This window comes from Vicugna pacos, chromosome 7, assembly GCF_048564905.1.
Source record: "Vicugna pacos chromosome 7, VicPac4, whole genome shotgun sequence".
Lineage (NCBI taxonomy): Eukaryota > Metazoa > Chordata > Mammalia > Artiodactyla > Camelidae > Vicugna > Vicugna pacos.
The window spans coordinates 61,716,465-61,744,034 of NC_132993.1; the positions used below are offsets into that span (position 1 = coordinate 61,716,465).

Here is a 27,570-nt window from a genome sequence, read left to right on the forward strand (position 1 = left end):
TACTAAACTGAGATACTGAATCAGCAAATGAGCAAAGACTATTTGATTATATAATTAGAATGTATCATTGTTATGATAATTTAGAGTTGTGATATGATTTTTATTAACAAGGCAAAATTTACCACTGGATGTAAGTTAAAATTGTTAAATATTAGGCTGTGCTTAGCAAAAAAATCAATCAACTGACTAACCAACAGATAAAAACAATTAATATAAATTATTATAAAACTCTATGTCCTATAACAGGGCTAAAACTTTTGAGGCTATAGTAGCTGGCTACACCTATGCCAAAAGCCACCTTTGGAAACTGTTGAGCTAATAGTTCTTTTCACTATGAATACATGCTGGCTTCTAAAAGAGAGGTACTACTGCATAATGTTTAAGGCACGGTCTCAGTTTTGCTAGTCACACTAGCTGTATGACTCTGTGTGAATTATTTACCTGATACATAAGGTACTTGTGAGAATTAAAAGATACAGCAATGGAAAAAGTTTACTCCAGTGCCAGACAAATATTAAGAACTTCATGTGTGTAAACCAGCAGCAGCAGCAGCCGCCGCCGCAGCCGCAGCCGCCGCCGCCGCCGCAGCATTTATCTGCATTGTCATAATCATCATCATGCCATCATCGGTGTCATCAATGAAAAAACAAAGCATTCCCATTTATCCTAAGTTATACATCATAATACACTCTAATTTCCACCTTTATCTGAGTAAGTGTAATTTCTGCAAATTCTGTGATCTTGAAGGCTTTGTCTAATTCACTACTATCTCTTTTAGGCCTAAACCAGTGCCCAGTACATAAAGGGAACTCCGAAGATTTTCATTGTTGAATACATTAAATGCATGCATACATTTACATATATGTCAATAGGGATTTGTTTTATGACTGTTGAATTTTACAATCATCTAGTTCCTTCATGTAAAGTGTAACTTTTGCACAGTAACTTTGGGGCCAATTTCTGAAATTTATAATCCACCCATTTTAATCCCTCTCTGCCCATTCTCGTGTTTAATGAAATTATGCACTCTTTATACCAAGGGTTTTTATTTGTATTATTTTGTTTTTTTGTGGGGGGTTTTCTTGGGGGGTGGTAATTGGGTTTATTTATTTATTTACTTACCTAATGGAGGTGCTGGGGATTGAACCCAGGACCTCGTGCATGTTAAGCATGTGCTCTACCACTGAGCTATCTATATTCTCTCTCCCAACTTTGTTTTTTTTTTTTTTTTAAGAAAAGGAGGTCATCATTTAATGTGTGTGTAAACCAAAAGGAAAAGGAAGGAATGGCATCCATGAGTCTCCACATTCTCAGTGAATGGTTCTTAATGGTCTGTGGATGCACCCTCCCAGACTGAGGGTAGCTTAAGTAGAAAAAGTGCGGATGATTTCCTGGTCTTCCCTGGTTAGGACAGCCTGATGCACTGAGTAGGGTGTGAGGTTTTATCCCAATACCCTAAAATGTGACCATCCCACTCCTATTAAATCAAAGATATTTTCTCACTGGTCCTTGCTCTCTTAGACTGTTAGACTAGAAATAGGGGCTTATTTCTCATTGATCATCATCCTTCTAAGACTCGGAAGGGATAGGGAGGAATGTAACTATTACTGACTCATTATCTTTGTCTTACTTGATGGGATAGCTTAATAGAGCAACGTGTATAATGATTAGTTAGATCATGTTTGATGATACAAACTTATCACCGATTCATAGGACATTAATACCAAGATACATTTAACTTTCCAAAGTCTATACATAGAAACATAAATTTTGCTTCTATTTTTAAATTACTTTTACTTTACTAGGTAATATATTTTCAGGGTCAAAAAATCAAAACTTCATAGAAAAATATACAACAAGAAATCTCAATATCATCCTCTGCCACTTGATTATACCCAACATTAGCCCTAATAGGTAGCAATTTTTATTAGTTCCTTGTATAAAACCTTCCAATGTTTCTTTAAACAAATAAAAGCAGATGCAAATAAGTGCATTAAAAGGTGCTCAACACGACTGGTCATCAGGAAAATGCAAAACAAAACTGCAATGAGATATCACCTCACACCAGTTACAGTGGCTTTTGTCAAAAAGACTAGCAAAAAATAAACAAATGGGACCTAATTAAACTTAAAAGCTTTTGCACAGCAAAGGAAACTATAAACAAAATGAAAAGACAATCTACAGAATGGGAGAAAACATTCGCAAACAATACAACTGACAGGGGCTTAATTTTCAGAATATACAGACAGTTCATACAACTCAACAATAACAACAAAAAACCCAATTGAAAAATGAGCAGAAGACCTAAACAAACATTTCTCCAATGAAGACATACCAATGGCCAATAGGCACATATAAAAAATGCTCAATATCACTAATTATCAGAGAAATGAAAATCAAAACTATAATGAAGTATCACCTCATACCAGTCAGAATGGCCATCATTGAAAAGTTCACAATTGATAAATGCTGGAGAGGGTGTAGAGTAAAAGGAACCCTCCTATGCTGTTGGTGGGAATGTAAACTGGTGCAGCCATTATGGAAAACAGTATGAAGAGTCCTTAAAAAACTAAAAATAGACTTACCATATGATCCAGCAGTCCCACTCCTGGGCATATATCTGGAGGAAACTAATTTGAAAAGATATCTGGAACCCAATATTCATAGCAGCACTATATACAATAGCTAAGACAAGGCAGCAACCTAAATGTCCCTCGACAGATGATTGGATAAAGGAGTTGTGGTTTATTTATACAATGGAATATTACTCAGCCATAAAAAGAATAAAATAATGCCATTTGCTGGAACATGGATGGACCTGGAGATCTTCATACTAAGTGAAGTAAGCCAGAGAAAGAAAAATACCATATGATGTCACTTATATGTGAGATCTGAAAAAATAATGACACAAATGAACTTACTTACAAAACAGAAACAGACTCAGACATAGAAAACAAACTTATGGTTACTGGTGGGGGAAGGGGTCAGGGTGGATAAATCGGGAGTTCAGAATTTGCAGATACTAACTACTATATATAAAATAGACAAAGTCCTATTGTATAGCACAGGGAACTATAGTCAATACTTTGTTGTAGCCTATAATGAAAAAGAATATGAAAAGGAATATATATATAATTTAATCACTATACTGTATATCAGAAACTAACACACCATTGTAAATCGACTATACTTCAATTAAAAACAAAGATTAGCAATTACAAGTGTTGGGAAGGATATGGAGAAAGGGGAACTTTTGTGCACTGTTAGTGTGAATGTAAACTGGTGCAACTACTATGGAAAAGCGTATGGAGGTTACCGCAGCATTATTTTAAAAAGCCAAGGTATGGAAATAAATTAAGTGTGCACTGATGGATGAATGGATAAATTGTGGTACAGATATACAATGAATTCAGCCATCACAAAAGAAAAAAAATTTTACCACTGTAACAACATGGGTAAATCTTGAGGGCATTATGTAATGAGAAAATTCAGACAGAGAAAAGATAAATACCATGTGATCTCACTTATATGTGACTAAAAAAGAGGAAAAAAAAGAAAGAAAGAAAGAAAGAAAAAGAAACAAAACTCATAGATACAGGAAATAGAGTGGCTGCCAGAGTTGGAGGTGTTGGGTGAGATGAAATGGATGAAAGTGTCAGAAGGTACATGAAAATCTGAATGTAAAAACCACAGGAAATCAAGGAAATGCAAATTTGGACATAATGAGATACTAGTTTGCATCCAACATACAAAATAAATTGTCTTAAAATACCAAGTATGAATGAGCTTGTGATGTTAATTCTGCCAAGAAATGGAAAAGCCAATTTTGCTAATATGAGTTCATAGATTCCAAGTCTCAAAACACAAAGCACAGTAATTATTTAATCAGATACCAACTGATTATAGAACTATATACTTGGAAGTAATTGAACACATGATTTAAATTCTACTTAACAAATTCCCACCTACTGAAGGTTACTTTCATAATATATCCAAATATATAGTTACTATATTTTTCATTTTCTTCCTAATGCAAGCTAATACATTTTTAGCAGCTAAACACTTGAAAATCAAGAGGATTTTATTACACTTTTACAGGTTGACTGAGTTACTATGATGAAACAGTAAAAAAAACAAACAAACAGATTTAGTGGAAACATCTGCAAGACTGGATAATTATTAAGGAAAAAAACAGAAGTGGGCTGGCTAATCTGTAACACAGTTAAAAGTACATGAAGAGAAAAGCTAGGACTTGGAGGTGTACCTGAAAGGATGGGTGAGTATGGCTAGTAGAATTTCAGGGCACAGTCTTGTGACCCACAGTTCTCAAGGAGTTAGGGGATACGGGTGCTGACTTGGCCCTCCATGAAGGAGGCAAGTGATCTGATCTGCCTTACTAATAACCAGAATAGATGTTTGCTTCCTTATGCAACAGAAGGAAATCGTACGACTTGGAAAAAAATGAAACCGCTCATTAAAGTAAAATTTTAGAAGTCCTACGTTACTAAAATCCCATGCCACCTTAAATGTAAAATCACTAATAGTAGCAACACATCCCCGACACTAATTATTCTATAATTGTTGGAAAAGACATACCTCTGTTTTTTTAAACTTCACCACGAAGTAGATCAAACTTTGGGCTAAAATTATCCCTGGGCTCTCAGGAATCCCAACTGACGTCAACACTTGGAAAAAGGCAGGAAACCGAAGGAAATAGTTCCTGCTCTTGGTCTGCTGTAACCTGCTCTTTCAAAGCCTGGGGTATCCTGTTCCTTCTCAGAGAGAGGAAGGAAAGTAATTTCAGAGTGAGGTTGCTGATATACGTTAGGAAGCTTCTAGAGGTCATTAGTAGCGCTCTGGCTTAATAAGATACACCTGCAGATCTAATCAGGAGCGAAGACCTAGTTAAGGAGAAACCTGGGCTATTTACAATTGCAGGGTGAGTTAGTAACTTAACCCATTTGAGGCTGGAGCTAACCATTAAGGGTTTTGCTTGTCTTTCTCTTAGCTTAAACCTACAGCAATTTGCATCCAAAAAAAAACAAAGAAAGAGGGGAAAAAATGCTCAAAGAAAGGAAGAAAGGTCATGCCTTCATGAAAGACTTGAGCAGGCCATATACTTTGGCGTGCTGCACCCTCCACTTAAAACCTCTGCAGCTATAATCCCCTTGTGAAAAGTTAACCTATGGTTTGGGAGAATTTACAACACCTATCACCCTTGAGGGATGAATGGCCAGAATACATGAAGAATTCCAACAAATCATTGAGAAACAAGGCAACCTAATTTTAGAAATTGGCAAAAGATTAATTTGTCTCTTTGGAGAAGGAAAAGAGGCGAGCTTGCCCCAGGCCTGCTGGAAAAGGCTGGTAGGAGGAGGCACCGAGCCAAGCATCTGTGCCAGTGCCCAACGCCGCAGAGCTGGAGGGTTGCCACACCGAGACCAAGCCATCAGGTGGGACATGCAGCTCCCTGCAGGCAGGCAGGCAGGGAGGATGACAGACCAGCACTGGCCCCGCTCCACCGGACCCCCACCCCTCATTTTCTCCAGATCACTATTGTAGCAACACTCCGAACAAGATCTGTATGATGATAAACCGGGAAGTACTAGTGTAGACATGGCTTGGCCTCATTCCTGACTCATAATCTGCATCCGTCAACATTAGGAATTCTGCTCAACTCAGTTGCCTAATAGTTAATGTCAGAAGAAAACATTCTAGGAGTCAGAACGCAGAGCTGTCAACCTCCAGAGAGAGCTGGATCCGAAACCTGATCTATCAAACCACCTAATCTTTTGATACAGGTCCCAAACACCCAAAAATTTATGGGGAGAAGTATAAAAGTTAATGCAAAAAAAAAATCTTTCTTAAATTGCCAACATTTTCCAGAGATAAAACTTTATTTGAGGCATCAAGCAATATACTGAAAGAGGTGAATCATGCAAGAGTGATGTCCTTATTCCCATAACTGTATGAGTGATACTCTCTGCCCTCTTAAAGGGGTGTGACGTGCAAAAACGAGAAGCACACAGCTTTCAGACATAACCGTATCTATACGAGTGCTTTAGAAAGTCTCCTTTAAATTTTATTGTTCCTTCTTTAAAAGGCACGTCGGTTTTATTTCGGAAAGCTACAACAGACTACTTCTACTGAGGATGAAGCTCTCCTCAGAGTTATTTACGAAATAATGCAGCTGCCTTTTTCTTTGAAGGGATTCTTGTCTTCTGGAATTCCTTTCACCAGAGGATCCTCTCCAGAACGTTCTTCAATATAGTTCTTTATTTCTTCAGAACATTTAGACACCTTAAGGTGTAAGAAAAGAAGAAAGAATCAGGTCAGGATTGCTTAAACTCTGTCACCACCCTTTATGAAATTAATATAATTGGGTACAACCAGCATTTTAAAAATGAAATAAAATAGAATAAAAATATTAGAGTGCAGTACAGAATCTATAAAATATATATGAATAATACAATCTATGTAAAATGTATTTCTTACTGTGGTCAGAGTCAAAAAAGTTTGAAAGTCACTGTATTAAAAAAATTAACCCCAGCAATTTCTATCCATTGTGTTTCATATGATTTCCTTCCTTTGTTAAAATACAATTATGATGCATCCACAATTTTTTAGGAACTAAAACATACTCCACTTTCAATCTTCCATGCTAATGAACAAGTGTAGTAGCAGATAACCCCCGAAGGACTTGGGGTGTGTCCCGCAAAAATTCTCACTTACTGGGTGTATGCCAGGTTCCGCAGTTTTACAGAATGTCAGAAGCGCTGGAGAAAGTCTAATTCTGGAAAGGCTAAAATTGCCCCAAATCCACCCCCTCGTCACCCCCGTCTCTGCTCAGAATTCTCTCCCCTTGCTTGACGGCAATGATCGTAATAAAGGTGAATCTGAAGCTTTTTAGGCTTATCTGAGACTTGTGTTTATGTAACTAGTTTAAACTTTTACTGAACAGAGAAAGAACTGAACAGCTTCTCTTAAAAAAGTCTATCCTTAACAGACAGTTTGCAAGAGTGAGTTACAAAAAGTGTGTGTGTTGGGGGTTGGGGGAAGGGATAAAAAAGAAAGAAGAAAGATTAGGGTCTTAATGAAGGCCTGTATTACTAGTAAGAAATTAGAAGTAAAAATCATAGAAGCTCCCTCCAATGGAGACCTCTAGGCAGATGTTCCCACTGATTTTGTAATCTAGATTAGTAATCTTCAAACTGTTTTCATGGGGACCACTAAAAAGTGTGTGCATATGTATCCCTATTTACTTAAAAATAAGTGCAGATACTACTTATTTTTAATATATCAGGTATAATAATAAAATATAAGCTAAAAAGTATAAAAAGATGAGATTTTAAACTAACCCCAAATACATTATTTTGCAATATCAGATCATTATGTTGTATGCCTAAAATTAATGTTTCACGTCAATTATACCACAATTAAAATTTTTTTAAAAATCAAACATTTTATATTTTATTCCGACACCCCAAAGATTCTTGGCACACCAGTGTGGAGGCTACTGATCTAAGATTTAAAACTAAGAGATATAGTTATATGACTTAAAATGTGGCAAAATAAAATCTTTCAAAGACCATTCTCTCAGGTAACACTTGCTCTCCCTGTTGCTGGCATTCATAGTGTGGGCATTTTAAGTGAATTCTCAGAGGTGATGATGCAAGTATTCATAAGCTGGGGTCTGTGGCCACAGAGAAATTTGTCGATAAGATTCATGTTTCCCCAAATTGTATCTGTTCTTACGGAAGCTTCTTCATCAGGTTTCCAAAAAGATATGTATCTTCCAAAAGTTAATAATTACTTCTCAGATGCATTTCCTTCCATGATCAAGAGGATATATTTGAACATCAATTAGCTAGAGCCAGAATTCAGCCTGTGAATTTTGTGTTCTTGACATGAGCAGAGCACATAGCTCAGAAATGACCAGTTTACTGACAGAATAGTGGAACAGGCATCAAAAGACACATATTTTAGTGTTTTAATAGTAACTGCCCCATCATTATCTCTGGGATCTTAAATGAGGGGCTAGTTAGCTTCTTTGGGATTTAGGTTTTTTTATCCTTAAAAGTGGGAGGGTTGAATGATCTCTAAGAGCCGTAGTGTTTTTCTAGCACTGACACTCTATAATTCAAAGTGCATAATAAAATGCTGGAATCTTATTATTAGGATTTAGATGCCTCTCCCTCTGTTCCCTAAGGTTACCCCTGAAGTTTTCTCTCTTTCTGGTGCTGACTTGGAGTTTTGGGAGCTGGAAAACCAATCCAGTAGAGCGTGTCCTAAGGAGTGGAGGCGGGGAGCTGGCAGGGAGGTACTGCTAATGAGTGATAACTTTAATTTCCTCATGGTCAGCCACATCCAGGCCTCTGCCCAATTTCTAATTTGAAGGTTTAAATAACTGGAACACCCTTGTCTCTTTTTTCCCCTGTAAGTTCTGCATAGTGGTACCAAATATTAAGATAGTCCAACTTTGCACAGTCAATGCTTTACTTCAGTATATACAACTCTGTTTAATATGTAACCCAAGATTCATTGTGTGAAAAAAATCCAAGCGGCCGACAGACACTTTGCCATCCACAAAATGGGTCCCTTAAAGTTGTGAGAAACAAACCTATTCATTGGATCCTGTAACTTTTTTTCCTTTAAAAACAGCAGTATTTTTAAAGCTACAAAAACTTTCAACATGGATGGAAAGGACTTCAAAATCTGGGAAAAACAGGGATTTGGAAGTTAAGGTTAAATTTAAGAAAAGAAATGTATAAAGAGTAAAACCCCCAAAAGCCTGTATCTTCCAAACATCACTCAAGATGTGCATCCTGAGTAACAAGACTGTTTTAAAAAAAAAAGTCTTTCTTTTTAAAATTTAGTTTTAATGGCAGTACTGGGGACTGAAACCAGGACCTCTTGCATGTTAAACGTGCATTCTACCAGTGAGCCATAGCCTCCTGGACAAAGTAACAAGACTTGTCAGGAACAGACCTCCCACAACTAGAGCAGGAAGGTAAGTGAGCGTATTAACCACACTTACTTCTTTGTCACTGTTTTCCTTAACTTTTTCTAGTATTAGACCATAGAGAAATAAAATTAGTCTAAATTTTTCTGCCTGTGGATGGAGAAAGGAAAATTCTCTTAAAAAATATCTATCCAAAAACCTATTCCCAGACTACAGGTTGCCTGACTGAGGGAAAAAGAAGAAGTGAAGTCCCCTATTACCAGTAAAAACTTGGAGTAAAAATTACAAAATCTCCAAAAAAATTCAGTGGAGACCTCTAAACACTGGGACATATGTTCTCACAAAACTTGTAATCCACTTCTAAAATTTTTGGTCACAATCACTAAAAAGATTTTTTGTATGCCGTATACGTATAATTATGTATTTATAGATAAATGCAAATACTGCTGGCTAGGTGTTAGTTCACTGCGCATACTTACAAAACATAGGGTGGAAATTATAAAGGAAAGAGATTTACAAATAAAGATAGAAATTGTAATGTTTTGCTCTCAAGCCCCAGTGGACTGTTCCTCACACACCTTGGAGAGCCCTGATGAAACTCAAAACTATGTAATTCAAGACTTCCATTGTGAGTTTTAAAAAACCTTTAAATACCATTTTTCCCACTATGAAAACGATCAAGGAACTAAGAAGCCATCTGCCTTTTCCCTACAGCTTGAGTTTTTAAAACCAACTAACAGCAGGCAGAATTTCTTGTCTGTTTCTCCCATTCTAAGTTCCAACATTTGGCTGTAAATGACTCATGGGATCCCTGCTCTCTTCTTTACCTCCTATGATTTCTCCACATCAGCTGGAAGTTTCCAAGCACTACCAAAGCCCTTCTTCAAGAGAAGCCAAAAAACAAAACAGAAACAGAAACAATAAACCCTTCCCCAAATCAAAAACCAACCAAACAAAAAACCCCAAACCAAAAAACAGAACACCTAATGCCAAAAAACCCCACATTTGTTCTACTGTAGCAAACCAGGAAAAGCTGACCTTAGTTCATTTCATAGAAGGAAAAATTCTGGGACATCCAACTTACTTGTTGTCTCTGCAACTTGACTTCTTTGCGAAGTTGCTCAACTTCCATCTTCAGCTTTTCCTTTTCTGGCAAATCTTCGATGTGAAGGGCCGGCATTTTCGCCCCAGAGCTGGGCTCAGGGACAGCTCTCGAAGTGGAGCAGCTGTAAGTGCCGCAAACTAGGGCGCGTCCCGAAGTAGCTGCGCTGCCTGCGCACCGCGCCCGCCCTCCGGCGCAGGAGGTGACCGCCTCCCCGCGCGGTGGTCCCCAGCGCCCCGACGACGTGCTTCACACCGGCTCTGCCTAGTGTCCTAAGATCTTAAAACCCCTGGTCTCTTTCTCGGGTACCCAGAACCCCGGGAGGCCTGCTCCAGGGAGGGTTAGGTTTGCGACGCGGCGGGAGAGCGCGGAGAGGCTGCCGCGCTGCGCGGTCCGGCCTCCCGCGGGGATGCTGGCCCGGCCCGCCCTGCCTCCCGGCCCTGCCACGCCCGCGGGGGACCGGCCTGGGCTGGGGCCCAAGCGTTGGAGTGGCGCTAGCCCACTGTCCTGGAGAAAGAACAAGAAGTTTTACTTTTTGTTCCTTTTTTTCCCGTTCCCAAGTCACATCCGGGTTTTGTTTGTGAAGCAAGCGAAGGAGGATACTACCCCGCAGGAAATAACGGCCAAATCACCTCCCCAAGAGTTTAAAAATACACAGCATGTAACTTTCCCCCAGTTACAGACATGTTTATTGTGGGAAATGTGGACGCTTAAGAAAAGGCCCAAGAGGAAAATGAAACTGAACTGTAATCTCAAACACTCAGCCCATCTGTTGATGTTTACCCGGCCTGTCTGTTAAATGCCTAAAGCAGATCTACGAAGTTTGGGATAAAAAGGGCATCGGGTGTGAGTATTGCTTGTAACTCGCACGGCTATTTTCTGACATTAATAAATTGTCCTCATCCCCAACAGCAGAGTTTTTATTCTTTCTTCAGGGGACTGCTTTGTAATGTTTGAACTATACGCGGAAGGAAGACAAGCCGGAATCTTACAGTTCTTACCAGGAAGTGTTTGTCCACTACCCATCTGTCAAAGGTTTAGGTGACACTTGACACCAAGGGTTTGAATTCCTGGCTCAGACACCTTCTTGAACGTTTGGCATGGATCCATTTAGCATTTGTTTCTCTGCTTTCTGGAAAGCAATAGTTACCTAGTTGCCACTGTGTAAAGCCAGGAAAAGTGTATGATGTGACAAATGTTTACTTGCAACGTAAAGTTTCCCTTTGACTGTGAACGAAAGCCTTTTCAATGATGCTCAAAAGACTAGAATTAAAAATAAAGCCTGTAGGAAGAAAAATAAAAGTATCCCAAACAGTCAGATACATATTACTCTTTCTCCCCAGAGATTACCTCCTGCCTATAGTGTCAAATTCAAGGTGAGTGGAGACATTACCTGAATATTTCAGGGTACTTGGCCTTACACACCATAGGCGCTCCCCTGTTTTGTAGGCAGTTTGGTTTTTTTCGTTTGTTACTTCATAATTCTTCACCAGGCTTCACCCACTTATCCTCAATGAATTTATTAGTATGAAAAGAACAATGAGATCCTTGACCAGTACTCATGGGTTCCAGTCCCTGCTCTGCCACTGGCCATCACTAGAAAAGATACACTTCTTTCTGGATTTTGGTCTCCTACTTTGTAAAATATGTGATGGGCTAGGGGAGGGGTGAATTAGCTAAGGTACGTTTAGTTTCTAGTTGTAATTATGTATCTATATCTAATGAATTACTTTCACAAAGAAAAATATTTAGGAGCTTCATTTTCTGTATTTGAAATACCACACATTCCAGAATCTCCCAGGCTGAAAGAAATCAGATCAGCTGCTAGAGTTTTCCCTGTGAGTATGCACTGAGCCAAGACAAAAAACTCACATCTGTCTCCAGAACTGATTTTTTTTCTTTTTGATTCCCCATTGCTTAAATTTAAGGTTGGTTAAAAATAACTTAAATAAGTTAGTGAAAGTAGTTAATGCGGCCTGAATTAAATAAGCTCAGAACCCAAATTAAATAAATTGGTTAAGTAAATTAATGTATGTCTGTTCCAAATCATAAAAATAGATTTATTTGGCCTGGAAATTTCTTCCCTGTGGAATCATCTAGTTGCATGCAGTGATATTTCTAAATCTGTAATGAGTCTTCAACTTATTCCACAGTATTATGAGACTTAGAGATGAAATACATATTAGTATACTTAAAAAAACTTTCATTCTTATCAAATAATTCACATGCTAAGTAAACTGAATAAATTAAACTTAGTTGGGAAATGCTGAAATCCCATGATCACACAGCATTCTGAAGAATGTTTTGTTGTTGTTATTGTTGTTTGGTTTTAAATGGTAAAATGATGGGCACATTTTTTTGGTTTTAAACAAGAGTATGTAACTCCCTCTTCCTAAGCATGGAATTCACCTCCCAGAGAGTAACCACGGTAAGCAATTTCTCAAGTATTTTCAAAGAAATATTTTATCAGCAAAACATTTTGGATAAACAAATGTTAAAATCCATAATTAGTTGTATCCAATTGTGTTAACTTTTTACGTATTTTGTACGTTACCTCTAATAGAACTTATTTTATAAAATAGTATGAGTAGAAACCATTCTGCAGTGAAAAATGACACGTGTAATAAGAAAAGAAAAGAAAAAAGAAGACACTAATGAACTTATCTACAAAACAGAAACAGACTCACATAGTAAACAAACTTATGGTTACCAGTGGGAAAGGAGATGGGAAGGGATAAGCTGGGAGTTCGAGATGTGCAAATACCAATTACTATATATAAAGTAGATAAAAAACAAATTTCTTCTGTATAGCACAGGGAACTATACTCAATATCTTGTAATAACTTGTAATGAAAAAGAATATGAAAACAAATCCATGTATGTTTATGTCTGACTGAAACATGCTGTATACCATAAATTGATACATTATAACTGACTATACTTCAAACACCCCAAAAACAAACAAACAAAAAACAAACAAAATGCTCCCTATTCAGAAAAAAAGAAAAAAGAAACGAACCTTTGTTAGCCCAATGTCTTGACAAATGTTTTAAAGAATCTGCTTAAAGTGGAGAAAGAATGAGCTTTTCAATAAATGATTCTGGGTCAACTGGCTATCCATATAGAAAAAATGAAATCGGAGTCCTACTTCACAATGAAGGAAGAAAAAAGTTCAAATGAATTAAAGACTTATATGTAAAAAAGTAAAATTATATAGCTGTTAGAAGACAATGTAGGAAATGTCTTTATAGCCTTGAGGTAGGGAAGGATTTCTTTAGTAAGGTGACTAAGAGTGCAAGATTGACCAATTTGACTATATTAAAACTCAGAACACTGATTCATCAAAGGATTCTATAAAGAAAGTGAAAAAGCAAGCCATAAAATAGTTATTTATAATCCAAATAACTACAAAAGGTTAATATGCAGAATATATAGAGAACTCCCCAAAATCAATTTAAAGAAGAAAAACAGATTGTTAAAATGTAAGCAAAAGAATGAATGTGTGTATTTCACAGAGGAAGAAACACAAATGTCCCTATAACCTATGAAAAGATGCTCATACTCATGCTTATTAGTAATAAAAGAAATGTAAATTAAAAGAAGAAGATACCATTTCACACTCACCAGACTGGCAAAAATTAAGAACTCTGAAAATTCTAAGAGTAGGTGAATGTATAGAAAAGGGAAAGACCTCAAAAATCCTGCTTACTGGAGGAAATGTAAATTGGTACATCCACCACTTTAGAAAACAGTTTTACTCACATGTATGCAATGGTGCAGTAATTCTACCTATAGGTATATACCTCAAAGAATTCCTTCTATCTGTGCACCAAAAGAAATGTACAGGAATATTCATAAAATACTGAAAATAACTCAAATGTCTACCAACTGTAGAATGAATGGATAAGAAGACTGATATACATTTACAGTGGAAAACTTTGCAGCACTGAAAATGAATAAACTACAGTTAAAAGCGTCAACATGGATCATTTCAAAACTGATTTTGCAAGAAGCAAGTTAACATGAAGCATGATTCCATTTATATGAAGTTAAAAAGCAGAAAAAACAACTAAACAGTATGATGTAAACCAACACTGTAAATCAACTATACTTCAATTTTAAAAAAAAGAATAGGTACATGAGTAGTTTTTTTAAAAACCTATAAACAAGGGGATTATAACATAAAATTCAGAATGGTGGCTTATCTCTGAGGGGAAGAAGGTTAAGATGTTCAGGGAGGGACAGAGGGGACTTGTAGAGATGGTGATGTTCCATGTTTTGTACTGGGTTGTGGATATGTAAAAATATATTTCAATACTTTAAAAAAAAAAGAATCTGCTTAATACAAATAAAGTTAACTAGGTGGCTACTCTAACTTTTAAAAGAGCAAAGACTATGACATATGTACCTTCACATGCAAAAAAGGGAAAAACAATTCTTTGACTCTTTTTCTGATGTATTAAGTATGCTATTAAAAATCCATATAAGAAAAGTATTTAAGAAAATACTGAGGGCAGTTTTATTGGAGTTGACCTAATACTACCTTGAACTCAAAAAAGACCAGGCTTCTGGTTTCATTGTATCTTATGATTTTTGCAAGACAGATCCTCTCTGCCTCTGTTCTGTAGGTATAAAATAAAACTCTCAAATTCTGCTCTTCTAAAACTTACAAAGTAAATGATGACTGTTTAGGTCATTAAAATGATGGTTTCTTGAAGGAAAGCATTCAACCTACTTTTCATGCACTCTTGGTTCATTTGATATTTGGTTCAATTTGTTATAACAGTCACATGAAAATCTTCAGGAACTCACCTATTCTATGTAACTGTTCCTAAGATTCCTTTTCTAGATAAAAATAATGGGAAATCACAGGCTGATTGGTGCCTGATGCTCCAATTACCTTAACAATTACTTACAATTCATGTTATCAAAATGATCTGCCATTTCTGTCCATATAAGACTTTGATTTCTACTGCATATAGGTGGTCATTTTTGTTACTCAGTTTACTGTCTTCCTCCTGGTAACATATTCTTTTAAGAATTTAGGACGTTTGATACTAGTCTTGTTTTGAAATCTAGCTAAAATAAAATCAATCTTAATTAAAATAAGAGTGATCTTTTTTTTTGTCTTGCTAAAGCTTAAACTCACCAATACAAAACATCCTCAAAGTTCAAGTCTCAAATGATGTATTATTATGGTAACAATGTATATTAAACCCATTCCCACTCATGACATTAGGAAATTTTGTTGAAGAGCCAAATGCTAAGGCTCTGGAGTATTTTTTGGTTTCCCTGTAGCCTTACTTCATGCTTTTTAACCTAGTAATCATGGCCTTAAAATAGTAACTTCTGAAAAAAACCCAGTATCACTCACTGCCAGTTGTAGCTGTGTAGTCTGAGGGACAATCATGATTTTATTTCCTTTTTCCTGAATCATCTTCCTCTATACTTCCTTCCTATAATTTTTATCTTATTCAAATTTCTGCTGACAATCTGTATTTTTAAGCAACAGGAAGTATAACCTATTGTTGATCTAATCATTGTTAAGCCAATACCAATTCTGAATTATCCAATGTAAAAGTACCACCCTTGCCTGCTTTTAATTGGATTAAGCACTTATTAAGTTAATTAAGTTGTAGAGACAATTTATTATGGCAGATTCAAAGATGAACAGAGCTTTTGGCTTGCCAAATTTACAATACAGCATTGATATTAAGACACCCATATAAATTATAATAGGAGAAAGCAAAGTAATGTTAAATGACTTAAGAATATATAGAATACTCTGGGGAGGGAGTGAGAGACAGAGGGCGTTTTTAGTGAGCCTCAGGAGAGCAGGATTTCAAAAGACTGAAATGAGGTGGAGTGGAGGGACATTTCAGGTGGAGAGATCAGTATGACTAAATCCAGAAGGCGGGAAAATAAGGTATCATGTCGCGGACTGTTTAATAGTTAAGACTGTTGACTACATGAAGTCTAAAGGGTTTATAAATAAAGGACATTTACTAGGTTTTTCCTATATGTTTATCTTCTATCTAAGTGATTTTAAATATCCTCATAAGAATCCATCTTGGGTTCCATTTTATGTATGAGAAAAATGAGGTTCAAGTGTTGAAATTATTTGTCAAGGTCTCAACTAGAAAGTGGATGACTCAGGGTTTTCACTTAGAATAGTCTGGCTCCAAAATCTATTTCCAGTTGTTGGATGAAAGCTAGAGATGTTGGTTAGGTCTATATATGTTACAAAATGCCATAGCCAAGATTTTGTATTTTTTCAGTCAGGAAAAAAAGATATATGGAACACTTAAAAAACATAAATTGCACAGGGAAAACCCCTAGAGACAGACCACAATTAAGTAAACAAGCAAATAGATAAAATATACAGTATGCTAGAAGGTGACAGGTGCGATGAAGGAAAATTTGAGTGGGAAATAGAGATAGGAAGTGCTGGGGCTGGAGCTGGAGAGGGTTTTTGTAATTTTCCACAGAAGGAAAAGAGCTTCTCCTGAGGAAAGAAGATAAGACCACTATAGTTTATCCTGGAATTCCTTAATACACAACACATTTTTGATACATGTGAGTGTGTTGCTAGCCATTCATCCAGAGATCCAGAGTCTGGACTTGAGAAATTCACCAGTTCACTTCTCTAAGCCTTGATTTTCTCCACTCCAGAATGAAGGATTGGACAAGAGTCAACAGATTTTTGTGGGACATTTACTATGGCCACCGTGGGAGGGCACCTTGTTGGGAGCCAGACTCGGGATGACTTTTAGATACCCTTCCATACCAAATTATAGATAATTCTTATCTTGTTTTTAAAAGGTTGACAATCAACTAGCATTTCTGAATATTCTGATCACTGATATATCCAAAAACAGCACTGTACAACGTGGGATAGCAATACCAAACACTAACAACAAAAATAGTTTCTGAGTTGGGGTAATTAACATTTGCCTTTTACAGAAGCACAGGCAAGTTCTCTCTTAGTCATCAGCACAAACACAGTGAAATTTGGCTAATGAAAATTCAGTGAGATGCCAGGAGAAAACTGATTAGCAGGATGATACAGAGGATAGCTATTATTCTATCATCTTGCCCTTACACTGCTACGGGGAAGAGGACCATATGGGTGAATCTTCATGGGAATGGGAAGGAATGGCATGTATCCTAAAGGATTCTAGGTATTTTGTCTAATTCCATTCCCAGGAACTATACTAGTTAACACTTATTGGCTCTTATTATATGCTAGACAATATGCTAAGTGCTGTAGTTACCCTAGTGCAATACTTAACTGCCAGGAAAAATGGGATAGGACCATTATTATCCCTGTTCTACAGCAGAAGAAACTGAGATTTAGAAAGATTAAGTAATTTATCCAAAGTCAGTTAGGCAGTACAGTGCTACAGCCAGAACTCTCTGGCTTCTCATAACCTTTATTTTAGTGATGGTTAAGTCCACTATCCTCCGTGACCACAGGCGGAACCCTGAAATCCAGTTGGCGTTTTGTGAAAGTCATGGCACTGGTTACAGGTAGAATTGGTAAGAATGCAGAAAGAGGTTAAGTTAAAACCATCGCTGCAGACTGGGGGTGGAGAAAGGGAAACAGAAAACAGAACATCAACAACAAAAATCTTCACAGCACATACTCTGCAAGATACGTCTTCCATGAAATCAGAAGAATGGACTTGCTAACTCTGTAAGCAAGAGAAAGGTTGAGGAAAAGGGTAAGTCTAACCATGAAATTTCTGGGTGGACTTTGAAAGGGTAATGGAGAAACATAAAACATTAACTATAATGCTGGCATCCAGAATAAAATCAACTCATTCATAAAACACAGGAAAGGGATCAATCAATATTGTCAATTATGTGTTAAACTCTGTGCTAAGTACTTTAAGAAAAACATAGACTTATACATGATCACATTCCAACTTTTATTAAAAGCTGATATTTATAATTTAACAATTCATGTACATGCTCAGTAGTATAACATATGACCCCAAATTAGTATTGACATTAAAGCTCAAGATGTTCCAAGATTTTTTTTTTTTCTTTATGAAATCACACAGCCTCCTTTGAGCTCCTTGAAGGGATTTTTGTCCTCTGGTACGCCCTTTACTAGGGGGTCCTCCCCAGATCTCTCTTCAACATAATCCCTTACTTCTTCACAACATTTGGACACCTTGAAGGAAAAAAATTAAGAGATGACTCACTTGGTTTCATAGAAAATACTGCAGAATCGAAGAATGTATCTATAAAAATTTTTTTGGGGGGAGATCATTAGGTTTGTTTGTTTGTTTAGTTATTTTTGGATGGGAGTACTGCAGATGGAACCCAGGACCTCGTGCCTGCTAAGCATGTGTTCTGCTACTGAACTATACCCTTCCCAATAATAACTTGAAATTTTTTCGTGTGTGTTACTTTTTTTTTTTAATGTGATTCTGCTTTCTGCCAGTACATTTGTACTTTCTACAAGAAAAGAAAAAAATAGCTACGCTCTCGCCTGTTCTCCTGGATATCTTAGGCAAAGGCTACACAGCTGGCTGTACTCCAGCTAGGGGTTCTCAGCAGACGCTGCCTCCAGCTTCTTTGAAGGAGACAGGATCCAGGGGTCAGAACACAGCTGACAACACAAGTCAAGAATGTTACCACAGTGAGCATTGATTAAACCTTTTTCCTCATTCCAAAAATATGACCTATAAAGGTGGAAGGCAATGAATAATTGTTAAATTCCAGGCTTATCACCACTCCTGGATTCTCAGAAGTGTACACAAGTAATTTTATTTTAAGCTTAAGTCTACAATGATTGATCATGATTGTGCACTAGAAGGTGAGCTCCAAAGGGAACTTGGGCTGATTTGTTCACATGTATCCAGGCATCTAGAATAGAGCTTTCTTTTAGGTGGTGCTCAGTAAATAAATACTTGCTAAATTAAATCATTCATTTTGTTTTTGAGCTTGCTCCTTAGTCGCCAGCGCCATTATAGTAATGACTTTGCAAAAAAACAAGCTTTCATATTTTAATGGACCCAGCCAGAACCTGTTAATGTACCATTTAACATCTTTTAGAGAGAGGGAATGTTCTATACGTATGTAAATATAAAAGTGTGTGTATGTGTGTGTGTATACCTGCATATGTACACATGGAACCAAATTATTCTTTTAACTATCAACCTACTTTCTTTTCATTAAATAGATCATTCATGACATTAACACGAAGGTGCTTCATTTTTGGCAGTCCATGAAGTGACCATTTTTGGAATTATTACCTAAGGAATTTATTGCTTTATTTTAATAATATCTTTATGCCATTTTTGCATGAAAATTCCAAGCAACATTAGACAGAAGATTTAAGATTATTTTCCAACTCTTCAAACTTATCATCTACATATTAGAACAAATCGTCTCTAACTGGGGCAAGGCATTGGTCAGGTGGATCCTTCATGCGGCGACACTTGGAGTTTATGCATACATTTGCAATATGCAATAATTGAGATTCCTTTTTTTTCCTCTTCAAAAATTCAAAATTGAGATTTAGATACACTTTTTTTTCCCTTGTTCCAAACACCAGCTCTTTTAACCCCAACCAGACTCCAGGAACAGAGGAGTAAACTGCTCTTTTAATGCAGGAGTCAGTGAGGGGTTAATTTTGATAGTGCCTGGCTAGGATCTGAGGATATGAGTTGCAATAAATTACCTAAAATCTTATGGGCTTAAAAATTACTTCAGGGAGGCTTATTCTAAGCATGCAGAGTTTAATGCAGGATTACATGACGTGGTGAAAAGAGCATGGGCGTTAGATTCAGGCCATTCCCGGTCTGATTTTGGCGCTGCCCACTTACCAGCTGGGTGTCTTTAGTTAAGATAGTTCATCTAAGGTTTAGTTACTTCATTTACAAAATAGGAGGGGCAACACTGGTTGGATTAAGTACCTGGCATACATAGATACTCAGTCAAATGGTATCTATTTTTAGCTATTACTGCAAAGGTTATCTTTAATCTTTGCCTATTATTTTCACTTAGCTTCAGAAACTGGATGCAGAGAGTTGTCTTCCTCTGACAAGGCCACTGCCTTGATAGCAAAATCGATTAAGGCATATTATGAACCAGTCTGGCTCACAGATATCAATAACAATCTTTAAAATAGTAATTATCATTATATAATGTTAGTACCCCCACTTTATAGAAGAGGAAACAGAGGCACAGATAAGTTGACTAATTTAAGTGACTGTTACACAGAAAATGGTGAAGCCAGAATCTGAACCAGGGAAATGGTTCCAGAGGATATCCGCTCAGCCACACTGTGATACACTAGGCCGTCCCGTGCCAGAGCTTTGGGTCCAGGACTGGGAAGTTTGTGTGTGTGTGCGTGCATGTAGTTTTGGCAGTCTGATATTAAATTAATTCGACTTCCAAGAGCAAAGACACGTTGAATAACAGGGAAAAGGAACCCCTAAACCTGACAAATGACGACGTATGTGATGTTTACCCCAAGTCTTTACCTCAAAAGTCTATTTTATTTTCTCCAAATTGCAAAGATAAAGATTTTAACTTTTTTTGGTGTCTGTTCCAAGCTTTTGTGCTGTTTATAGGTTTAATTTTATCTTTACAGCAAAACATGTTTTGCTTGTATGGAAAGGGCAACGGGGAAATTTGAGACAACTATGAACATAAAAGAAGCCAAAATTCCAATTTTTATTGGGAGTAAGAGTTTTGAACAAAGTATGAAGATAATACAAACTCCTTTTTTGCTTTGACCTGATTAAATGAATTTTTTAAAAAAAATACATAAAATATACTCTTATCACTTGTTGGAGGAGTTTTGGTTCTAACTTTCCCAAAGTGAAGGGATGTAAAATACATTATCTAAATTTTCCAAGCTTCAGTCATGGTTTGACAGAAACTTTCATTCCTTTGTCATATCTGCTCCTTCTACTGGCAGAGGACTTTTGGTAACCATTTCCAAGATAATGGAAATACTAATCAGTCTAAAATAATCCTTATGCTAAAAGGGCGTATTCTGGGCTGGCAAATTCTGCTCCCTTCCAATGGTTTTTAACCTGATAGTGTTACAGTATCTCTAGTTTAAAATAAAATTCAGGGGGGGAGGGTATAGCTCAAGCTGTAGAAGGCATGCTTAGCATGCATGAGGTCCTGGGCTCAATCCTCCGTACCGCCTCTAAAAATAAACAAATAAACCTAATTACCTCCCCCTGCCAAAAAAAAGAAAATTCAAAAGAGAGCAACAGTTTACCAGCATTCTTTCCAGTGTCACTTCTTTCTTGAGCTGGTCAACTTCCATCTTCAATTTGTCCTTTTCTGTCAGGTCCTCAATATTGATCACTGGCATCTTTTGCCTGCTGAAAAGGTAGAAAGTTAGTTTACACACCCGAATTGCTGAACTTGCTCCAAGCAATGTCAGCCAACTCTTTCCGTAGCTCTTAACTTACTAAGTGGACTTTCTGTTCTAACTTCCTATGATAATCAATTTCTCATGAATGCCTTCTGAACAATCTAGCACTGCATGCTAGCCTTGAGATTTTAAAGCTTCCTTATAATCCTCACTAATATGATTAAGCCAAGCATTTGACTCTAAACACCTGCTAATAGGTTTGTGGGGAGAGGTCAGTTCAGTCAGTACATAGTCTTAAATAGCCAGTGCTCCTCCCTTTCTCTGTTTATTTGCACAGTGTAAAAACTTGAGTTTCCAACCCTCATCTCCAACTCCAAAGCCCTCTACCATATGATTTCTGCCATTTAAATTAGTTTGAGGTCATTCTGAGGACTGCCCATTAATCCCCTAAACTGCAAGAGTATTTAATCTGGTATTAACAGAGAAACATACAAAAAGTGTCATTATAAGTTCTTTATAAATAATGGATAGAAAGGTGAAGTGATAGAACGAAAATATAGCAAACAAACAACCTTGTAAATTAGAAATAAACTATCGTATTGCTTAGAAGTGTTTTTCCATACAATACCTGGAATTTGTATGTAACTGTCACGATGAACTGGATAGCAATGATGAGCAAATGCAGCAGCTTAAAGGGGACGTGGTGAGTCTGATCTACTGATGCACATCACAGATGAACAGACTCTTCTGCCTTCTTGGCAATTTCTTCTCCCCAATCAGATCGATGGGCAATGGGAAAGATGGCACAGTAGCTGGTGACTCCTGTATGAAATTGTCTGGAAAATATTTCACTGTAGCCAAGTGGCATAATGCTTATAATCTCTCCTTCTTTGGTCTTCTCTTCGCTTGTCTCTCTGGTCCAATTTTTATAATGACAAATTTTTATGAAAGTAGACATATTCAGGTCACATGCTATTTCAGAAAACAACATCATATATCTACATAAAAATACTCTGCTAATTACATATCATCAATTAACCTATCTCCTTGTATTTGTATAGTATTTCATTTCCAAAACCTTTGAAGAAATATTATTTCCCTTCCCAATTTTATAATATCTTGCTCTTCTCTGGGAAAGAGGTAGTTAAGCATATTTTTAGGGATGAATGCCTACATAGGCCAGCACAGAGGAAGAAGAGAACACCATAAGCCAATGTTTCCGATATTTTTTATTTCTGCTATTCCGTTCTTATTTCAAGAAACAACATGACAATGAAGAAGTTATTACTTCCTTTGTAAGTATTGTTTGGTATTTAAGAGCCCATTCTCTATTTTATTCTTACCTTCCTTTTCACTCCCTTCAGACTATCTACAAAAAATTCACTTAGTGAAGTAAGCCAGAAAAGAAGGAAGAATACCATATGAGATCGCTCATATGTGGAATCTAAAGAAAAAAAAATCAAAAACAAATAAAGCATAAATACAAAACAGAAACAGACTCATAGACATAGAATACAAACTTGTGGTTGCCAAGGGGGCGGAGGGTGGGAAGGGATAGATGGAATTTCAAAATTGTAGAATAGATAAACAAGATTATACTGTATAGCACAGGGAAATATACACAAAATCTTGTGGTAGCTCACAGCGAAAAAAATGTGACAATGAATATATGTATGTTCATGTATAACTGAAAAATTGTGCTCTACACTGGAATTTGACACAACATTGTAAAATGATTATAAATCAATAAAAAACGTTAAAAAAATTCACAAGTGTATCTATTTCTGCTCATCATTTTTACCTGTTGACATTGTCCTTTGCACAACTTTTCTCCATCTTGGAAATTTTTTTTCCACTTGGCAATGGCTTTGACACTTCCCATGTATAAAAATCATTTAAGGAACACGTTAAAATATGAGTCCAACCTAAGATACTTTGATTTGGGGTAGGGCTTAGAATTTCATTTTCTCTGTTCCAGAGAAGACCTACCATATATTGCCAATAAAATGACCATTCACTGGCACTTGCTAGCTGTGTGGGCCTGATCAAGTTACATCACCTCTCTGTGCCTCAGTTTGCTAGGAAATAAGAGCAACAATAGTACCTACGTGGCAGATTTCTCGAGAGGAATAAAGACTGCATAGCAGCGTACAGCAGGGAACAAGCACGCCGTACATGTTAGCTGGTGCTACTTACTCTGTACCTCTAGACTCTCAGGTTGTGCTGTCTTACGTGTCATCTGCTGACAGGTAGCTATGTAAGTGTTCTTAAAGGACATCACGTGGACATGATTTAGCTCCTTTAATATCATGTGTAGAAGATGCTGTTGGGGCCCTGCCCAGATCCTCCCCTCAGAAGCTGGGGATGTTGACTGCCAAAGTTTTGCATACATTTATCCTTGGCTGATGGAAACCTCTTCAGCTGGTGATGCCTGGCCATTGTGAGTGTCCTGGAGCAGATGGCTGGCTGAAATGGGGTTCTAATAGCCCAAACCACTTGACTCTGGGCTGGAAAATCTTGGTGTAATTAAGAAACTTCCTGAGCACCCCATGAGTTCAGGATGAAGCTAGACTTCTGAAACCACATCTTTGACGACCTCTCCTCCTTCATCCTGCTTCCTCCTTCCTTCGGAGGTTTCTCCTGGAGCTCACCCTCAACACATCACTTGGACAAGGATCCCCGTCTTAGTCTCTGCTTCTAAGAACTCTAAGGCTCAGTGGATGTTAAGGACATTTACAAGAGCATCCATATCTTTCATAACTTATGTCCTGACTACTGCATACTCTTTTGTATATTGTCTGATATACAGAAAAGAATGATGAGGTATTGATGAGGTCACTTGTAACCTATGTCAGAAATATTCACCTAGACATAGAGAAAAGTGCAAGACATTGCAGGGAAGGAAAAATAATTTTCCCTCTACCCTTCTAGGTTCTTGGCTGAGACCGTCCTATGATAAAAGGTTAATAGGAGAAAAACAAACAAAAGTTTAGTAACATGTATACTTCCTGCACACATGGGAGAGACCCAGGAAAACTGAGTAACTCAACAATACGGCCCAAGCCAGTACCCTCAATATCATTTCCAGCTAAAGACAAAAGAAGATGTTGGGGAGAGGGAGGGAGAGGGGGAGGAGGAGTCAGTTATGGGAGGTGATCAGGCAAAGTAAAGCAAACAGGGTTATGCAGATCTGAGTTGCTGTCTTCTCCACTGACAAGAGTTTTTAGAGATTTAGACTCATCTTCCTCTTCCTGGTACAGAAAGGAAGACACCACTACAAATGGAGATTTCTCTTAAAATGTGAATGTCTCTTACAAAAGGATGGCTTCTACTTGGTTTTCACAGCTTTTCCTGTGTCTGCTGTTTCTTAAAAATAATCAGTTCAAAATATTCCTTATAGCAGTGAGGTGGCATATTTTGGGGTGGCATAGTCTGCTTCCCTCCAGTGTCTAACTTCACTTTATTAGCAAATGATTTCTTTACTTTAAGATGCTGTGATTCACCGTGTTTAATAATATTTTAAGCAAAACACACTTCATTCGGCAGAGGTGAATCTTACAAGATCCAAGAATGTTTGCCAAATTTGATGCCATGGGTCTTGTACGAAAAAAATCCAAACAGTGAGGATCAAAACTCTCACCAGCCCCAAGGACACCTAGATACACAGAGAAGAGCAGCATATATGCATGGAGAATTCAAATGCTCAGAGTTGGACTGAAGTCGAGGATTTAAAAGAATTCAGATATAACATCATTTAATTACTCTTTATCCCATTTTGCAAATGACGCAAAGGTGATCGAAAGAATTGAAATGCACAAAACCACAGAGCTGGTAGCACTAGATCTGGGATTATAACACAGGTGTCTGTTTTCTGGTCTGGGATGTTTTCCGCTTCAGCACACTTCTCTCAGTTACCCTCTTCAAACTAGTGTAAAGGAGAGGGTTTGTTTTTCGTTTATAGTCCCGACACTCCAGAACTACAGAGAAAGCAGCACAGAGTTGACAGCCAAGGGCACTAACTCACCTCCAGCCCCAGCACCCCACTGACTGGGCCACTTCTATACTAAGTTTTCAGGTGGCCACCCTGATGAGAAGTTCTGAAAGGGGTGAGGTCAGATTACTGGGCTGATCACCAAGCATCCCCACCCCCACCGTCACCGGACTGTTAGGGTAGGACTGAAGACTCACAGACCCACAAGTGAAGTTTGCATTACAGCTACCCCAGGGGAGAAACATACCCTCATTACGCAGAAGGTACGTCACCTCTGACCTCTTCCTCTATCCTGCACAACCATCGGAGACACTAAGGTCCAAAAAAGACAGGAATAAAAGAGGAGGGGGAGAAAGTATCTCAGAGCTGTACCCCATACACAGTGCAGTGGTTCTCAGTGTGTCTCTCCTAAGGGGCCTTTTGAAAATATATCAGGTGATGTTTTCACTGCTTTTGCAGGTGTGGGTAAGGGGTGTTGAGAGGATAGAACTGTGTAGAGTAGCTTAGTGTCTCACTAATATCTTTCAGAGTTTCCATTAAGTTTCTTGCTAATTTATTTTAAACCTAATAGGGGCTAGTGTAAAGTTAAAAGGATATATGTTTTGTTTGTTTTTACACATCATAGGTAAGAATATTTGGAAGTAAGAATACGATAAAATATTTTACTTACATGGGTTACATTAGGGGAAATTATTAAAATTAATTTTTTAAAGTCCTTTGTTTTATACAGAGGATCAATCACAGGTTCTTTGAAATGGAAATGTTGTTGGCATACTTTAAATATGTTGATGCATAAACATTCAGTTTGACACATTTTTTTCAGAAACAAATCCACTGTATTACGTACAATAAACTTGTAATCATGAGCGTATAAATTTTCTTACATGGAATATTCTTTTTCATCCTGACATTATACTTGGGACCATTAAAAATAACAGCTAACTTTTATTCATTCATTCATTCAACAAATATTTACTGAATATTATTAGGTGCCAGACACTGTTCTAGATGCTTGAGGGTAGAGAAGAGAAAAAAATTTAGAAAACTTGTCCCATAGGGAACAAACTTGCTAATGAGGGAGACAGACAATGAACAAGATAAAAAATAAAATGTGGCAATATACAGTGATTAAGTGCTGAGGAAAAAAATAAAGCAGGGAAGGCACAGGAAGTGTCAAGAGAGGTGTTTCAGTTATTGAGAGAGGGGTCGGGGAAGGCTTCTCTGAGACAATGCTATTTGAATGAAGATCTGGAGGAGATGAAGAAGTGAGGATGGCTCCAGGGACAGTAGTACAGCAAGAACTCGAGGAGCCACGTGAATACGGGGGAGGAACAGTAGATGGTATCAGTAATCATGTGCGTCCTCAGGCCATTGCAAAGACTGTGGTAATTAAGGTGAGACATGAGAGTGACTAAAACCAGGGTAACAGGAGTGAAGGTGGGGACAGGTGGTAAGATTCTAAATATATTTTGAAAGTAGAGGTAATAGGATGTATGGAGAGATCAGAGAAAGAAAGAAAGGAAAGAAAGGAAAGAAAGGAAGGAAGGAAGAAAGAAAGGAAGGAAGGAAGGAAGGAAAAGAAAAAGTCAAGATAACGCCAATGATTTGGGGCTGAACAAGTGAAGCAGGAATTTGCTATTTTGGGAGAAGGGGAAGACTCATGGAGGGGAATCCCATGTTGGAGATGCTTGTTGAACATTCCTTTCAATGAGTGGTCTGCAGTTTAGGGGAGAAGCCAGAGCTCAAGAGAGAGCCACAAGGATGGATGGGAAGACCCAGGGTAAATACGAAAGAGTAGAGGACAAAGTATTAAACACTGAAGCCCTCTAAAATGAGGGAGGTGAGACAGAATTAACAAAGGAGAGTGAGTTTCTTGTGATGACGATTAAATGCAGTGATATTAGTTACTGTCTATTGAGCATTTACTGTGTGCCAGACATTATGCTGAACACATATATGCAATACTGCTATCCCTTGATATCTGTATATCTCCTCTTTTTCCTTCTGGCTTTCTATATGGGCCAATAAAATGACAGCAACTAACAAGTATTTATTTATTTGGGAAATATTTATTGAGTAACTACCAAGGACCAGGCACTCTTGATTGCTAGGGGTTAAAGCAGCAAACAAAATCAGTTTTTTAAAAATCTCTTACTCTATTTATA

At 37.5% G+C, this 27,570-nt stretch overlaps 2 protein-coding genes across 2 annotated transcripts in view; both read right to left on the minus strand.

Moving 5' to 3' along the window:
- Window positions 1-5,866: 5,866 nt before the first annotated feature.
- On the minus strand, window positions 5,867-10,634 carry GNG11 (G protein subunit gamma 11). The gene is made up of 2 exons (XM_006207631.4): window positions 10,047-10,634; window positions 5,867-6,300 (listed from the first exon to the last, which is right to left on the minus strand). The coding sequence occupies exons 1-2, from the start codon at window positions 10,140-10,142 to the stop codon at window positions 6,175-6,177; spliced, it is 222 nt and encodes a 73-aa protein (XP_006207693.1). The 5' UTR covers window positions 10,143-10,634; the 3' UTR covers window positions 5,867-6,174.
- A 7,347-nt stretch (window positions 10,635-17,981) lies between these two features.
- Window positions 17,982-27,570, minus strand: part of GNGT1 (G protein subunit gamma transducin 1) — a 170,919-nt gene continuing 161,330 nt past the window's right edge. The window contains exons 5-7 of the mRNA XM_031679609.2: window positions 22,043-22,250; window positions 21,316-21,421; window positions 17,982-18,243 (exon numbers count right to left, since the gene is read on the minus strand). Of these exons, the coding sequence (XP_031535469.1) occupies window positions 18,115-18,243; window positions 21,316-21,411 (225 nt within the window). The 5' untranslated portion in view covers window positions 21,412-21,421; window positions 22,043-22,250 and the 3' untranslated portion in view covers window positions 17,982-18,114. The remainder of the gene's footprint in view (window positions 18,244-21,315; window positions 21,422-22,042; window positions 22,251-27,570) is intronic.